The 18,803-nt window shown below is 39.4% G+C and overlaps 1 protein-coding gene across 1 annotated transcript in view; it reads right to left on the reverse strand.

Annotated features, from left to right (window-relative positions):
* Nucleotides 1-543: 543 nt before the first annotated feature.
* The window catches only part of LOC124796062 (transcription termination factor, mitochondrial), a 60,656-nt gene continuing 42,396 nt past the window's right edge, over nt 544-18,803 (reverse strand). The window contains 3 exon segments of the mRNA XM_047260150.1: nt 544-974; nt 14,952-15,033; nt 15,036-15,104. Of these exon segments, the coding sequence (XP_047116106.1) occupies nt 611-974; nt 14,952-15,033; nt 15,036-15,104 (515 nt within the window). The 3' untranslated portion in view covers nt 544-610.

Genomic DNA, 18,803 nt, shown 5'->3' on the forward strand with positions numbered 1-18,803 from the left:
TTGTTTGGTCACCAAAATCAGCAATAATATGCAGCACAAAAGATAAAATGCACATTATGCTTCGTAGTCTCTTTTGTGATAGTGTTCTTGTTTCTGGAATTAGCAATTCTCTTTCACGCCCTCTTGTCTCTATTGGTAACTTTAGTTTTTTCCCACTAGTCTTTTAAATATACTAAGTGTTCCCATGAACACAGTGCAGCAGCTATGCATAGCCCTAGAGGATCCGTGGATGTTGTCTGATATCCATCTACTAAGCAAACACTGATAATTTGTGCTTCTTGGAAAAGAGAGTCACCTTTCATGACAGCAGATCAACACATCACAAGGATCACAGATGTACTGACAGATAAAACCAATGTCTTAACTTCATGTTATGTCATGATTTCTACAACTGTAAGAGCAAACGATTAAGAAATAGGAATTCTAACTAGTTATTTATATAGAGAGCCATGGCCTTATCAGATCCTGAAGTAGCAAAATCCCAATGTTTTAGGTAAAAACAAACAAACAAACAAACAAAACAACAAAAAAAATTTCAGGAAAATTTGTGTATTTCATAAAAAAAATCTCACAACTGATATGCAATATCATTATACAAATATAAATTATGTCAGCACTTCTGCAACAATTTATTTACAAAACTGTTATATATTCGTTTACTTTTGCAAAGAACAGTAAGAGATGATGGATTGTATCCCAACATTCTTAACTCCTTCAAGCGGATTTTTACAGTCTCAGGACTATGACACAAAACTCGTGGAATCTGACGTATCTGTTCTGCTGAGAATCCTTCCGCATAAAGGAAATCTATCATTTTCTTCAATTTTGAAATATGTGTTCGCTGCAATGCTGGAGCTCTCTTCATTATGTAAGAAGCATGTTCAGGAGTACACTCCAGGCGCTCACTAAGGTAGTCAATAACTGTAGAGTGAGGTGCTAGGAGGATGCGATGCTGTACATGACGCCTCAGTGTCCTGTAAGGAGAAGAAAGATTTATCGTTACTATCTCAGCACATAAATACACATTCCTGCTAAAATATTGTGTCATACCATTGCAGTGATCAGTCTCATATTGTGAATCTGTACCCCTGTGACTGTTCATAGTTTTCAGATGGAAATGCCGTGTGGCTAGGGCCTCCCGTCGGGTAGACCGTTAACCTGGTGCAAGTTTTTTGAGTTGATGCCACTTCAGAGAGACTTGTGTGTTGATGGGGATGAAATAATGATGATAAGGACAACACAACACCAAATCCCTGAGCGGAGAAAATCTCCGACCCAACCGGGAATCGAACCTGGGCCGTTAGGCATGACATTCTGTCGTGCTGACCATTCAGCTACCATGGGCGGACAGTTTTCAGATGAATGTTTATAACGACAATAAAATTACAAAATATTAACGTGTCAGTAACAATAACAACAGGTCTATCAAGTCCATATCTCTCAACTTATTACAGAAAACATATATGTTTAACACGCGGTAACAAGTGTCTTGTCTTCCATCCCTGTTTCTCAAACACTTTAGTAATGGACTGTTTGCATGAGGAAACTTCACTCATGAATAGTCTGAATGATATACCATTTGTCAAAAAATTGAAGATTAAACTAGATTTAGTGACAACTACAAAATCTTGACTGTTGCACCACCAAATATAACCATTACTATAACAAGAGATTGTTACTGTAGTAGCTTACTACCGATTGAAGAACATCTTTCTGTATTTTATCTGTTCTAAGTAATATAATAATAATGGCACTTGGGGAAATGACAATATCGCACCATCAAGAACAATGTTCCATTTCATATACTGGATGACCTGCATATAGTCTCAAAGATGATCCATTATTACATAAGCTTGTATTTTGTTAACTTAATGACAGTACAAAACTTTACTGAATACTTTTTCAAATAGACAAGAACATGGCATCAATATGGCCACAAATAGATGGAGCCGAGTTTTACAAAATCACTGTTTGCAGAATCCATGTTGATTCCTATAGACGAGATTTTTGTTCTCCAAAATGGGTATAATTTTCCAGAATAAAAGGTGTTTCAAAATGCTCCAAGAAACTGATTTCAGTACATAATATGCACCTTTTAGTGACCCTTGTGCTGGCATAAGCTGCCGCCAGCACACCGGTCGGCAAAGAGGTTGCAAGAAGATCGATAATAGGCACTGAATCAAGTGCACCTATCAGGAGAGAGCTGAAAGATAGACTCACATGCAACGCGCCACCAATGCCCTCTTAACTGCCAGTATTTAGATCACCACAGCAGACCGGAGGGCCAGTCAGTCAGTCAGAGACAGTCACTCAGTAAGTCGCAGTCGGAGATGCAGTCGCAGTCAGTCAGTCAGTCTCAGTCTCTAGCTCACAGTCAGTCAGTACCTAGCGACCAGAGTAGTGTGCATAGTGGGACTTGTACTTCACCAGTGGTGAGGCTAACGTGGACTAAAGTGCACGTCATTTATGACGGCGGCCGAGTTTAGGTTCGTTCTGCACATCTGATGTCACAAAACACAGTCAGCCAACGAACAGAGAACGACGTTGCCAGAGCTCGATTGCAGTGCAGAGCACGGACGAGTGTCTTCAGTTTTAGAAACGTTCAATCATAAATAATGTAATTGAACAAAAGCAATGTCTTGATAGCAGACTTTCTTTTATAGACAGTTTGGAAAAAGCATTCTTTATACCAATTGCTCCATATTCTATTAATTAATTAAACCAAACAAGCAATAAGCCCCCTAATTCAGGCGATAGCAAGGAAAGGTGTTTGTATCATTCTCACTAACTGCTTTTTCGCAATAAAGATCAACGGTAATTGTTTATTTCCTATTGTAATTCGACGAAACGTGAGTAATTCATAATCATACCAACAGTGTTTGTCGGTATTTTGCGTGATGTTTTAAAGTCCTCTGAGAGATTCACTGAATGACGAGCTGCGTTAGCGTAATGGTTAAAGTGTATGGCTACTAAGTGGTAGGTTCTGAGTTCAAACCTTGATCAGTGCTTAATATTTTCTTTATTTTAAAAACAATATCGAAGTATCTTACTTCATAAATTTTATTCGTTCAAATGTAATTTTTTGAAATTTCTAGTGGCAACTAACATCGACCATACGGAAAGTATACGCTATGGACTTTTACCTCTGTAAACTCTTCAAAATTTCATGCAATGGTTTACTACATCTAATGCTGCACAATAACTGCGTTGAACATCGAAACAAAATTAAGTCATTTATGAGGGGAAGGTATCAGTCAAGATGGTGTGTAAAAAAAATTTTTGGGGCAAATAGTTTTTGTGAAATCAAATGATAAAGTGTGTCAAAGCAGTCGAAACACCATGTGTCCGCACAGGCGAACAGTGCAATGATGACAAAATCGCACACATCGTGGAATGCGGGGAGCACGTCTCTGTAGCAGCGAAAGAGTTAATGCGGACGTGGTGGCTTTACTTCATAAACTGCGCGCTCCCCTCTAAACGTGAGTTTGCGAACTATACTATGGCGCTGCTCCTCTTGGCGCGTACAACTGGCAACGCAGCAATCTCCCGCGTCTGGGCGGGCATGTGCGAACCGCCAAGATAAAAGAATTGAACTATAGTACAGAAGAGTTTGTACCACAACACATGGATTAGATTAAAGATAAGTAGCTTTCTGTCCTGGTAAAGGCAGACTGCTGTTAATACATGTGTGCAGTTCGTGTTGTACAAAGAGAACATCAGCCACCAAACAGCATCCTCTCCCTTGCTTTCCATGGTACAAGATACCACAGTGTCAATGACGACACAAAAACGACTTTGAAAACTTAGTTATTGTCCTGTGCTAATTGATTTGCTAATTGTCAATCACAAAGGTATTTTAATCGAGCTACAATTGCACTTTCAAATAGTGATGTTAACATTGGCACTGTTTGCAGTTCCCTGTGTGTTTTTGATCTTGTAAACTGTGCACAATTTTTTTAAATTGGTAGTCTAAATTGCTTACTCCTCTGTAATTGCTTGGTTTGGTTTTAACACATTTTTACAGTAATGGGTGGGTTATTCCTGTGGTCCAGCACACTGGAATTTTCTCTATGATCCACATTTTGACTAGATGATGGTGAAGATTTATGCATGCCAGTTTTCCTGCACTTTACACATTTCTGCACAAATTAGGTCTTTGTCATGTGCCTTGTAATTTTTTAATTCTCTAATTGAGCCCTGTCTCATTAATGGTTGAAGAATCTATTAGATCAACGGGGATTTGTTGGAGTAGGATAAGCGGTCACATTATATACATTAATATTTACTGAGAGGAAAACTACATCCTCCATGAAAGCATAGCAACTTTTCACTTGTTTAACTCTTAAGATGGTTAAAATGAATGTGCACATATCTACTGGCAACATTTCCAGTGAGTCATTCCAATTTATAGGTTCATTAAATAATTCTGTGAAGATCTCTGATTTTCTTGCTTACTATATGCTACCTCGCCTGCCTGGTTGAGTGGGAAGCAGCGCCTGGTCGCCAGCACGAATCTGCCAGGCAGACTTGTGTCGAGGTCCGGTGGATGGTTTTTAGGCGGTTTTCCATCTATCTTGGAGAATGTGGGCTGGTTCCCCTTATTCCGCCTCAGCTGCACTATGCCGGTGATTGCTGCACAAACAAGTTCTCCACATACGCGTACACCACCAAAACTCTACCACGCAAACATCGGGGTTACACTTGTCTGGTGTGAGATGTTCCCTGTGGGGGTCCACCAGGGGCCAAACCGCATAATAACCCTGAAAGAGTGGTTCAGTGGGGGGCAGCAGAGGGGTGAAGTGGATTGTGGTAGTCGTCCTGGGGTTGTGGACCACTGTGGCTGCGGCAGGGACGGAGCTTCTCCGTCGTTTCTAGGCCCCCCAGTTAACAAATAATACAACGTGCTACCTTCCTGATCAATCAGCATTAATGCTGAGGGTTCATATTTTTAAGATATCTCTGAAAGTTGGGTCCACCGAGAGCCAAACCGCGCAATAACCCTGAAAGAGTGGTTCGGTGTGGGGCAGCAGAAGGGTGAAGTGGACTGCGGTAGTCATCATGGGATTGTGGACAACTACGTCTGCAGTGGGGATGGAGCCTCTCTGTTGTTTCTATGCCCCCGGTTAACATACAATACAATGCGCTACCTTCCTGATTAATCAGCATTAATGCTAAGGGCTCATATTTTTAAGATAGCTCTGAAAATTTTGTAATGAGCTTGCAACTTTATTTTCTTGCACCTCACAGTTGTATGGGCAGAAGTAGAATACTGTAGTTAAAAAGGGTTGTGTGTGTGTGTGTGTGTGTGTGTGTGTGAGTGTGTGTGTGTGTGTGTCGTGTGTGCGCGGTGGGGGGGGGGGGGGGGGGGGGAGGTGTTAACATATATGAACTATAGCAATTGTCTAAGTTCTGTGACTAATTTTAGATGGTGGTTTCATATAAACTAAAGTATGCAGTTGGCAATCTTGTCGTTTTCAGTACTTGGTGAATTACTGTAAAAGACATTGGTACAACAAAGCAGAATATGCAAGCTCATTGTACATATTTAACATTACAGTTCTAGATCAACTATAAAAGTATAAGTGTAAGAGATGTCACTAGTAACATTGTTAGTTTCATCTGCACAACCCTTTGCACTAGGGGATATGAAATGCATGTTGTGTGACATCCCTGCCTGCATTTGAGAAACTAATCTGTGGTCTGAAAAATTTAGAGGCTACTTTGTCGTGCAGTGTTTCAGTATTCTAAATATAAGGAGACAGGCCGGCCGAAGTGGCCGTGCGGTTAAAGGCGCTGCAGTCTGGAACCGCAAGACCGCTACGGCCGCAGGTTCGAATCCTGCCTCGGGCATGGATGTTTGTGATGTCCTTAGGTTAGTTAGGTTTAACTAGTTCTAAGTTCTAGGGGACTAATGACCTCAGCAGTTGAGTCCCATAGTGCTCAGAGCCATTTGAACCATTTATAAGGAGACAGGAAGTTCAGTTTACATTTGTGCCAATAAACTACCCCTCCATTCTAACTACCTTAAAGTTTCATCCCCTGTTTTATGTCCCATTCTTTTCTTTCTCTTGGTATTTTTTGTAGCCCCTCTCCATCCACTGACACGTCCCAACTTACGCTTTGAAGTATTTCTTCTGAAAAGTGCTGGTCTGTTTGGCTGTTCAATAAAGACTGAGACTATTTTCTAAAAGTATTGTATTGTATTGTATGTTAACCGGGGGCCTATAAACGACGGAGAGGCTCCGTCCCTGCCACAGCCGCAGTGGTCCGCAACCCCACGACGACTACCACAGTCCACTTCACCCCTCCGCCGCCCCACACCGAACCCAGGGTTATTAAGCAGTTCAGCCTCCGGTTGACCCCCCCCCCCCCCCCCCTGCAGACGAGTGGAGTGTAACCCCTATGTTTGCGTGGTAGAGTAATGGTGGTGTACGCGTACATGGAAAACTTGTTTGTGCAGCAATTGCCGACATAGTGTAGCTGAGACAGAATAAGGGTAACCAGCCTGCATTCGCTGTGGCAGATGGAAAACTGCCTAAAAACCATCCACAGACTGGCCGGCTCACCGGACCTTGACACAAGTCCGCCAGGCGGATTCGTGCCGGGCCCCTTCAGAAGGCGCCCCTTCCCGCCCAGAAAGCCGTGCGTTAGACCGCATGGCCAACTGGGTGGGCTTTTACAAAAGTACTCAATAATATTACCAGTCTGACATCATATGAGGTGTACAAGAAAAGTAATGAGACTGATTTTTTTATCTACCAAAGTTTTTATTTTTTTTCAAATAATGATATTATTCCATTAAAAGTAGTTCCTTTTGGTGGCTATACAACAGCAGACTCATTGTTCCCAGTCTTGGTAACAGTGCTGAAAGACTTCAGCTGGTAGGGCCTTTAACATGTTCGTCACATTCTTTCAAATGTTCCCCATAACCCCAAAATGACGTTCTTTTATGACATTTTTCAATTTTGGGAAAAGAAAAAACTACAAAGTTTCAGATCAGGTGAGCATGGGGCTGTGACACAACAGGACTGCCTTTTGAGGTCAAAAAATCCGTGATGGATGTGGCTATGTGACATGGGGCACTGTCACGATGCAGCACCCACTTCTACGCAATGTCCGGTCTCACTTGAGTTATCATTTTCTGGAGCTTTTCAAAGACATCTTTGTAAAACGCTTGGTTGACACTTTGTCCTGGAGGAATGGTCTAACAAGAGCACACACATTCGACATTTTTGTCACCTTCTGAAGGTGAAGATTTTCTTGAGCAAGGTTCATCTTCAACATGTTTTACGCCTCCCAAAACTGATCTGTGCCAGCGAAAAACTTGTGCTCTTGATAAGGAATGTTTCCCATTGGCCTGTTTCAGTGGTCACACTCATGGAGTCCCATTGTTTAACGCAAAACATGGTGACCTAAAGTTGCTCTAAATTATGCTGTGCTGTTCCATTTTCATAACACAACTTCACTGATGACACTCTCAAAAATCACATGATGGCTGCATGGAACCGAAACTCTGCTGTGCATCTGGAAGGGATGAACATACCTGCTGCACAAGCAGAGCAACATAGTATTGCCAGATTGCTTGCATTGTGGTCAATCTCATTACTTTCTCACACACCTCGTATATCAGATACTTTATAAAGCACTCGCAATTGCTATCAGTCAGCAGATCTGTCAACATTGTCTGGAATAATGTTATACCTCAACATACTTCTATAGTTTAAGATTACAGAAACAGAGTCACTTTATGTGATCAAGTTTTGTATTCTACTAAACTGATTTAGAATAATTTCTAAACAAAGAGCACATAGAAAATCTTCAATGGCTAATTCTGTAGCTGCCAATGGCATTGACTCTTAAAAGGTAAGAGGACAGAACTGACCTATGATGAGTGAATGCAGGATTCACTACTATTCCTATCAAGATCACTGCCATACTACAGCTGCAATCATGCAACAATTCCTAAATATTGATACAGAAGTTACAAAAATTGCTACATAGCACAAGTGCACAGTGTGTGTGTGTGTGTGTGTGTGTGTGTGTGTGTGTGTGTGTGTGCGCACTGAAACTTGGCTTGTCCTGCCACTAATCGGTACGTCTGGATTTGCTCAGTCCTTCTTGGAAGTATTTGTTACACTAAAACATTTCAAAAATACTTCCAAGGTCAGAGATAAGAGAACCACTTGTATGAATATCAAGAGCTCAGATGGAAACCCAGTCCTAAGCAAAGAAGGGAAAGCAGAAAGGTGGAAGGAGTATATAGAGGGTCTATACAAGGGCGATGTACTTGAGGACAATATTATGGAAATGGAAGAGGATGTAGATGAAGATGAAATGGGAGATACAATACTGCGTGAAGAGTTTGACAGAGCACTGAAAGACCTGAGTCGAAACAAGGCCCCGGGAGTAGACAACATTCCATTGGAACTACTGATGGCCTTGGGAGAGCCAGTCCTGACAAAACTCTACCATCTGGTGAGCAAGATGTATGAAACAGGTGAAATACCCTCAGACTTCAAGAAGAATATAATAATTTCAATCCCAAAGAAAGCAGGTGTTGACAGATGTGAAAATTACCGAACAATCAGTTTAATAAGCCACAGCTGCAAAATACTAACACAAATTCTTTACAGACGAATGGAAAAACTGGTAGAAGCCGACCTCGGGGAAGATCAGTTTGGATTCCGTAGAAACACTGGAACACGTGAGGCAATACTGACCTTACGACTTATCTTAGAAGAAAGATTAAGGAAAGGCAAACCTACGTTTCTAGCATTTGTAGACTTAGAGAAAGCGTTTGACAATGTTGACTGGAATACTCTCTTTCAAATTCTAAAGGTGGCAGGGGTAAAATACAGGGAGCGAAAGGCTATTTACAATTTGTACAGAAACCAGATGGCAGTTATAAGAGTCGAGGGACATGAAAGGGAAGCAGTGGTTGGGAAGGGAGTAAGACAGGGTTGTAGCCTCTCCCTGATGTTGTTCAATCTGTATATTGAGCAAGCAGTAAAGGAAACAAAAGAAAAATTTGGAGTAGGTATTAAAATTTATGGAGAAGAAATAAAAACTTTGAGGTTCGCCGATGACATTGTAATTCTGCCAGAGACAGCAAAGGACTTGGAAGAGCAGTTGAATGGAATGGACAGTGTCTTGAAAGGAGGATATAAGATGAACATCAACAAAAGCAAAACGAGGATAATGGAATGCAGTCGAATTAAGTCGGGTGATGCTGAGGGAATTAGATTAGGAAATGAGACACTTAAAGTAGTAAAGGAGTTTTGCTATTTGGGGAGCAAAATAACTGATGATGTCGAAGTAGAGAGGATATAAAATGTAGACTGGCAATGGCAAGGAAAGCGTTTCTCAAGAAGAGAAATTTGTTAACATCGAGTATAGAGTTAAGTGTCAGGAAGTCATTTATGAAAGTATTTGTATGGAGTGTAGCCATGTATGGAAGTGAAACATGGACGATAAATAGTTTGGACAAGAAGAGAATAGAAGCTTTTGAAATGTGGTGCTACAGAAGAATGCTGAAGATTAGATGGGTAGATCACATAACTAATGAGGAAGTATTGAATAGGATTGGGGAGAAGAGAAGTTTGTGGCACAACTTAACCAGAAGAAGGGATCGGCTGGTAGGACATGTTCTGAGGCATCAAGGGATCACCAATTTAGTATTGGAGGGCAGCGTGGAGGGTAAAAATCGTAGAGGGAGACCAAGAGATGAATACACTAAGCAGGTTCAGAAGGATGTAGGTTGCAGTGGGTACTGGGAGATGAAGAGGCTTGCACAGGATAGAGTAGCATGGAGAGCTGCATCAAACCAGTCTCAGGACTGAAGACCACAACAACAACAACAAGACATTTCATTCAGCAATGTGATGTGACCTTGTTTCTCCTGGCACTTCGTGCAGCATATGTTAGTCGGGATGACATTCCTTAGTTTGGCACAATCATGGTGTCAGCACTGTTCTTCCTTCACTATTTGCTCATAGTATAAAGAAACTTTACAGGCTCAATGATTCTTTGCACAAAAAGAGGCAATCTACTGATCTCTCATCACAAGCTTTTAAAAATGAATTGGAATCACAGAAGAGAACGAAGAGAATTCTCAATATCTCTTTAGGTAGTGGGGAGTGGGCATGGTAATTACGACGATAAATAATCACTTACTCTCCCATCACTTACTATGAATACTTTTATTCTCACAGTGTATACACAATGCGTGTAGCATAGATTGCATACTACAGAGAACTGACCAGGCAAAGATAGATACACAGTTGTTCAGTTGTTCTTGCTGCAATAGTGCAGCGATATTACTGGGGGGGGGGGGGGGTGTAGAGCCAGTGGTTCTTTGTCCCCCACATCTATTATGCAATCACATAACTGATGCGTACCACAAACAGCATTACAACACCTTGCAGAAAGAGTTTAAAGAGTTAGTTCATGAGGAAAGCTCAAAAAAAATTTTCCGTGATTGACAGATTATTTGTATGGGATTAATTGTTTTGTACATCAATAAGCACTTTTGTGCCCTATTTATAGGGGGGGAGCACCTGATTGGTGGTAAGAACAGTAAAGTTTCTGAGGTTGCACATACTATTATATCACCATCTGTAACAGTTATTGATGGAACTGAATGAAGAACATTGAGTCGTTATACACTACTGTGAAATACATTAGCTATGTCAAAGGGGTATGCCAGGAATAACCTACTACTGTTGAATTTCTCAAGGAAAAATGAAGCATGAAAAAAGCATGAAAATTAGAAGATCCAGAATAGATTGCAGACATCATATTTTAAATAGAGTTGAGTGCAGACTGTTCTCAGTAAGACAATGCAAGATGAGAAGCAACTAATTTACGATTTGGTGGGGAAAATGGATGCATTTTAAAAAAAATTGCGTTGTGGGAGAAACAACTTCCGACAAGGAATACCGTCCATTTACCTAAACTGACTGGTGTTAAAGAAAACTTGAATTCTGAAGAATTCATTGTGTCGTTGAAAGACTTACAGGAACAGTTTCCTAAAGATTTTTTGGACATTGCCAGTCTTACATCTGTTTTTGAGCTGCTTTTGGGACCATTTATCATTTCACTTGAAAATTCCCCTGTGCATGTCCGTAAGGAACTGATCAATCTGCAATGTAGTTCCCATTTAAAAGACAAATTCTTTTATGTTAAAACTGAATAAGAGTTCTACTTGGGTATTCTTGTTTCAGTCTAATTTCAGTAGGCAATTTTCCAACTTGTGTGCAGCAAGAAGTAGGCTCCTGACTGATAACATAGTTATAGACTGTACTCAAGCTGAAACAATTAACATATACTTAATTGTTAACAGACTCTCCGATCATGATGCACAATTAATGGAAATAAACAATATAGCACCTTACAACACTGAGGCAGGTTCATACAAAGCAGTTAGGCTTAATAAGGGGAACAACATACAGCGTTTCATGAGTAACTTAAAAGAGATGCTGTGGGATGAGGTATATATACAAAGAGACAATAATTTCCAAGTCAGTTTATTCCATGGTGAGTTTGTGTCAATATATGAAAGTAGCTTTCCTAAAAAGCTATCCAGAACCCCCATTAAAAAAAAAAAAAGCAAGTAAGCCTGGATAACTGAAGGAATTAAAATATCAAGTAAGAAGGGGAGAGAAATTTATATAAAGGCCAGAATAAGTCAAGAACCGAAATTAATTGCAAACTACAAAAAGTGTAATATTTTAATGATAGTCATTAAAATGTCAAAGAAGTGAACATGTTCTGTCAGAAGTAAATCATGCAGATAATACGATTAAAACTATAATGGATACTGTCAAATGGGAGACATAATAGCCAGTCAGTGTACAAAATACCCAAACAATTAAGCTAAATTAGTATGTTGTGACCGATCATTCACTAGTTATGAGTACTTTTACCAATCACTTTCTAAATATAGCAGCAAGAATAAGATTAAATGGCGTGAGTCCACAAAATTTTGGGGGACTAGAAGTAGCACAAACTCATTTCAGTAAAATTAATAGAATTCTAAAAAATAAAAGCTCATTTGGTGTTTGTGGAATTTTAAACAGAATTCTGAAAAATTAGCAATTGGCAATTGGCAAATGGATTAAAGTGCATAATTGTTAACTCTCTTTATAAGAATGGTGACAAAAAGACTTAAACAATTGTTGTCCAGTTTACCTGATGCTATATTTTTCCAAAATATCCGAAAAAGTAATGTACACAAGAGTAATCTCACATTTCAAAAGGAAAAATTCACTTAGCAAATCACAGTTTGGAGCCCAGAAGGGCTCGAGTTAGAGCACTATTTATACATTCATCTACCAAATATTACAGGCCTTAAATAACAAAATACTGCCAGTAGGTATGTGTTGTGATCTTTCCAAGGTGTTTGTGCAGATCATGTTTCACTCTTGAAAAAAATTAAGTTTTTATAGAATTGATGGATTTGCCCATAACTGGTTTAAATCATACTTAACAAACAGAATGCAAAAAGTTGTGCTAAATAATTCAAACCATATTGAACAGGAAGAAAATTTTGATGACTGGAGATATATCATAAACAGAAACCCACAGGATTCAATTACGACTATATGTGATTGACCTTCCATTTAACATCCAACAAGTAGAATTGATACTTTTTGCACGCAATACTAGCATTATAACAAATCCCATAAGACAGAAAGCAACAGACGAGATTGTTAGCGATGTTTTTCAAAGAATTATTAAGTGGCTCTCTGAAAATGGGCTCTCCCTTGAATTTAAGAAGATACACTTTATTCAGTTCTGTACAACAAGTAGAATTATACCAACAATCAATGTAGCACATGAATAGGAGTCAGTAAACAGGGTGCAATGCTCTAGATTACAATTAAGTTCAGTTACTTTTGTTCTTCATGTAATTACTAGTCTTGGAAACAAATGAATCAGCCTCCTGCTAGATTTTGTACATTTCCACTCAATAATGTCTTATGGAGTAATTTTCTAGGGTAACTCATCACTAAGAAAGGAAGTACTGATTGCACAAAAGTGAGCAATAAGAATGATAATATATGGTGGTCATCCCCAGTCATCATGTAGCCACATCTTCAGTGAGTTAGCTGTACCACCACACGACACGTAGTCACTAATGAAATTTGTCATAAATAATCCATTACAATTCAAGAAGAATAATGATTCCAAACTTATAACACTAGAGCAAAAAATGACCTTTATTAGCCATTATTACAGCTGTCGGTAGTGCAGAAAAAGAGTTCAGTATGGAGCAATAAAAATTTTTGATCATTTGCCCAATAGCATAAAATACCTGACAGGCAAAGCAAGTTTTAAATCTAACCTAAAATCATTTCTCATGAGTAACTCAACAGCATAGTTGCATGAGTAGGACTAGAAATTAATGTATTCATTAATTTTAACACTAAAATGTATATACATCCTGTAAACTGACCCGTTAAACATCATTTCGATAAAAGAATTATTCAAATGATCTATGGAACATGTAACTAACTAACTAAATAACTAACCAACATTGTTTTTACCAGGAAAAGTTATCATGTTTTCATAACTAGGTTGCAAACTTGATATTAACATTTCGATCAATGTACACACCTGAAAGGCTTTCTTTTAATTATTATTATTATTATTATTATTAATATGTAACAGTCTCAGTGAAAAAAAATCTGCAAAACTGTCTGCATCTGTCTGTGTGCTGACAGTTTGTGCCAGATATAAAGTTTATTATGTCTCCAACTAGACAAAATTTATTGAATAGTAGTGAAAAATTGGTCTGTTTGTGATCTACGTTGTTGAGAAATATGAAATATCAAACCAAGCCCCGTGCAAACTGTTCAATTTTGCACTACCATCTAATGCAACACTTTCACAGTCTTCCCATCTTCCCATTCCAACAGCATGGCATACTGGTGGGGAAAGTGCACAGTCATGTGAGAGAAATCCGCACACGTTCAAAACCTCCCCCCCCCCCCCCCCACACACACACACACACACACGGTTCTTGGCCATCCCAGTTTTAAAAGAACAATTTGAACAAGTTACAAGTTTGTGGTTATTGAGTATTCACATTGCTGGCACCTGTCCAAATACAAAAACTGTTTGCAGCTTTTGGAAACAACATTCCCAGGAACACTACAATCACTACTAACAAGTTATGGGTTTATTTTATGATACATGACAGCTTTCAGTAGGTTCAGGAGGCATGTTATCATACAAATAAAGTGAGATTTTAAAAATATGCAAACAAAGCTATTGTGACATTACAGTAGGGTGCCAGCCACACATCAAGGCCTGAGAGGTCGCCTACTGACTGTAGACTATCAGGAAAGGGCCTGCACCATCTTACAAAAAAATCTTATTCTCAAGAAAACTGAGGGGACTTGTCTCCTAGTGGAAGCTTAGCCATGACTTCCCACAATTTGACTTTTTTTGTTTCCAACTCTCAAAGAGGACCTTAAAGGACAATAATTTTTGCAGATCTCTTACTGGTGACCATACTGAAGGCGAAGACAATAATTTTACACGATAAAAAAGTTTTTACAGTCTTGGTCATTATCAGGTAACAAATTACATTAAGCACATTATTAAATATCCTAAATTTTGAATCCTGTTTGCTACATTCCAAATTTACTTCATATATCTGCAATTGTGTACAGCTTGTCTGTTGATTTAGAACTACAGCTCTCCAAAATCGCACTTTCCTAGAGCTTCTCTGTTTCACTAAAGCTTTGCTTTAGCTCAAGAAAACTTTTTGTGATATAAATGAGTTGTCATCAGTAAATATTTTACCATTGTTTTTGTCTTCTGTCTGACATTTTAATTGGCAGTTATTGAGTAATAGTGCTTTATACATATAACACAGTTTACAATAATAAAGAGATTGTTGCTATAGCTAATGGCCAGACTCTATAAAAATTAAAAATAGTTACACTTGAAATGTCTGGGGCACACAACGTGCCATCCATGGTTTGATTTTTGGAACTTCTGCTGTTTTTGCTTGGCTCAGTCGATTTTTATTGCAGTTATACTGTGTCGAAAAATCCACAGATCTTTCAAAATATCTTCAGGCTGGATCCCTGCATCTGTAAGGTAAAGAAGACAATAAAGAGAAACACATTATTTTCCATAAACAATTTTATGCAGTGATTTTAACAGCTGACAACATAACATTACTGTGGCCTTGGCAGCTGGAAATAATAATTTAATAAACCAATGGAAAATCCAGGATGGAATTTAACAATATTATGAAAAGGATAATTGCTGCTCACCATATAGTGGAGATGTGCTGATTTGCAGATAGGCACAACCAGAAGACTGTCACAATATAAGCTTCCGGCCATTGAAGGCCTTTGTTTGAAAATAGACGAAAGACACACACACACACACACACACACACACACACAAACACACACACACATGCAAATGCAACTCACACACACATGACTGCAGCCTCTTGATAGCCTGAAGCCAACACTCTGAGCAACAGCAGCAGTTCATGATGGGGAGTGGCAACTGAGTGGGGGTAAGGAGGAGACTGGGTGCAGGGAGGGAGAGGGTGAGTGCGTGGTAGGGGTGGGGGGATGTTGAAGTGCTGCTTCCTGGGGAGCGCATTGTCCGTGGGCATGACAACCAACCAACAAGCTGTCTGTCCACATGAATGGCCACCGACAAACTGTGGGCCAAGAAACAAGGGTGGACCACCCTGTAGCTGAGCACGCTGCCTAACACGACGTCCTTCATTTCAATGACTGCTTCACAGCCTGTACCATATGGATCCTTCCCACCGACACCAAGCTTTTCTGCACAGTGCAAGAGAGAATTCTCCCTCCAATATATCCTATGTTCCCATAACCCTCCTGGCATCAATCTTCATTAGTCATTTCTCTCAACCATCCAGTCCCTTCCCTGTTCCATTCCAGCACTACACAACCCTCATTTCCACTAATGTGGCCAGTCTTTTTACTTCTCTCCTTTTCCGCAATCCCTCCCCCCCGCCCCCCCCCCCAGCTTTCCCCCACCACCCTTCTAACCTCCGACTGTACCTAGCTGCCCTACCCTCTTTCCACCTTGTCTTTGTGCACTCCAAGCAGCACTTCCCTGGTCCCGTCCCTACCCTTCTATGTCCTCCCCCTCCCCACCCCAAGCCTCCTCCTTAACCCCACCCAATTGCCACTCTCATCATGCACTGCTGCTGTTGCTCGCAGTGTGGCTTCAGCTGCCAGAGGCTGCAATCACATGTATGAGTTGCGTTTTCGTGTGTGTGTGTGTGTGTGTGTGTGTGTGTGTGTGTGTGTGTGTGTGTGTCTGTGTGTCTGTTTTCTATTTTTGACAAAGGCCTTGATGGCTGAAAGCTTATACTGTGACACAACGATTGTGCCTATCTGCGATTCAACATCTATGCTATATGATGTGTAGCAACTTTCCTTTTCACAATATTGTTACAATTTAAGAAAAGGACAGAAAAATTTACATTTAATGCCCTATTGATGATGAGTTTGTTAGAGGCAGAACACAAGTTCAGATCGATCAAGGATGGTAAAGGAGATTAGCTGTGTATTTTCTAAAGAAATAGCCAGGACATTCAACGTATGGAATCTAGGAAATAGAATGTGTTATGCACTTTGCTGACACATATAGTGCAGCCTGACTTTTAAACAGCTCTTCAGGTTACAGTACATTATACATCAATTCAGGGCAGGTCTTGGTTCTGACAACAATCACAGAGGTATGTCAGTAAATTCCATCAGGACAAAACCTGCAGCATCATTGCTATTGCATCTTGTGGTGGCAAGTGAAATCAATTCACATCCTGAATTGAAAAAGGTTGATGTTGTTAAGAACAATAGGAATAAAGTGACTGTGATGAGAGACAGTGAAGCATAGTGAGCAAGTAAAATAGAAACGAAGATTTGTGTGGTGAAATACTTTCGCTACAAGCTGATGCTGCCAGCAGACATCAATCACATGACAGCAGAAGTGCACACCAGAACACAGCAGGCGCAGCAGATTTATCAGCTGAGCAGCTAGCTAATTGAAGGGAGACTGGAGGACAGCTTCTGCAGCAAACAGTGGCCTGCATCCTGATACTGCTCAGTACCCCCTACAGGCATGCACTTCAACATGACCGATCTGCCACAAACAATGAAAGATACGTTCAGTTTATTTTGTTTGGTGCTTGCCGGTGTTAAAAAATTGTCAGTAATTCAGCGATGGTAAAGGGTCAATGATGTGGTACATTAAAGTAGCAGTTCAGAACTATGACATGGTGTATGTACAGGAAGTAATGGTGTTTCAGTTGCAAATGTTAATCAATGATTTCCAGTTGAGGGATTGAAGTTGGAATAGAAACTCATTAGTAGGTGAAATTATGGGGCACAGTTTTACTCTTGACAAACCAGTGATCTAATGATTTTAATTGTTTTAATTTAGCATCCATAAATTAGAGTGAAGTAAATAACAAAGAAACAATGGAGGCTAATGTTTAGTTGCCACTGTTCCCTGAAAAAGAAAAACAAAACAGGAAGTGGTACATGAGGAAAATGACCCGGAAAGCATTAAGGAAATGTCTGCAAAACTAATTATCACAATGAGACAACAGTATGACAACATAAGTAATTTGGCTAACAATCTCATCAATAAAATTGATCAATGATCTAGTAACATCAATCAGGAAACTGACCAACAATCTGATGACATAAGTTGTTGGGCTAATGAACGCTAAAGCTTCGAACATGAAGTTAGCAAAAAGTTAGAACATGAAGCTTCTGATTTAAAGGAAATTTGGGAAAAAGGTTTGCAGCTGTTTGGCAATCAAACTGAGGAAACAGTTTCTCAAGTTGATACAAAGTAAAATGTCCTCAGAAGATGTAAAAAGTGAATTAAAAGAAGGTATTAAATAGGTAGCTCATTAAAGGAAACTGAAAGGAGTGATATTAAGTGGTGATGTACATGAAGTGGAGCAGAAAGTTACTGCTGCTGAGTTACTATGTAAAAATAAGCATGATATTCTTCATTGTAAAATAGCTGCTGAAGGAAACAAATGTGAATATTTTGAAAAAAAAAAATGGTTGGTTCATGAGGATGTTGTTGAAACTAATGCAGCTGACTTGTCAAGTGAATACTGTACACAGCAGTTTGCATGTACATGATAGCAAGCTATCTAATGCAAAGAAGAATATTGGAATAGGTACTAACGATATTGAATGTAAATTTGTAACTGAGTCATCTGAAGTGGCTTATATTAATAAACAGACTATTTTTGACATTTGGCCACGCTGGTAATGTTCATACAAATGAGTTTTTGGAATGATTTTGAAAACCTTTTGCCTAGATTATGGACTTACTGACAAAAGGTGGGTTTTAGTACTTTATAATTTTTGGGACCAAGAACTTGAAGAATTACTGTTATTGAACAGTGTGAAACTTTGGAACAGTTTAAGGGTGCATTTTTCAATGAATTTACTGGGGTAATGAAAAGTAAATGGAGTTGCAGAACAGTTTCTGTGTTGGAGCCCAATTGAATCCTCAGAGGGAAAAATGTAAGGAAATTTGCTTTGAAGTAGGTAACAAATCTGTCTTATTTAATTACTAAATTGGAGTCAGGGCAAATTGTAAGAGGTTTAGACAGGAAATTACCATTTAATTTGAGACAGAAAATTATTGCAGCTTCCAGAGATGATGTGAGAAAGTTTATTAATTATTTACAAGGAGCACAAAAACTGGTACAGGAAGAGTAATGGGCAAATTGTCATTCTAGTAGGTGCAGAACTGTAGGAAACAGG

This window comes from Schistocerca piceifrons, chromosome 4 (genome assembly GCF_021461385.2).
Source record: "Schistocerca piceifrons isolate TAMUIC-IGC-003096 chromosome 4, iqSchPice1.1, whole genome shotgun sequence".
In the NCBI taxonomy this organism is placed as follows: Eukaryota; Metazoa; Arthropoda; class Insecta; order Orthoptera; family Acrididae; genus Schistocerca; species Schistocerca piceifrons.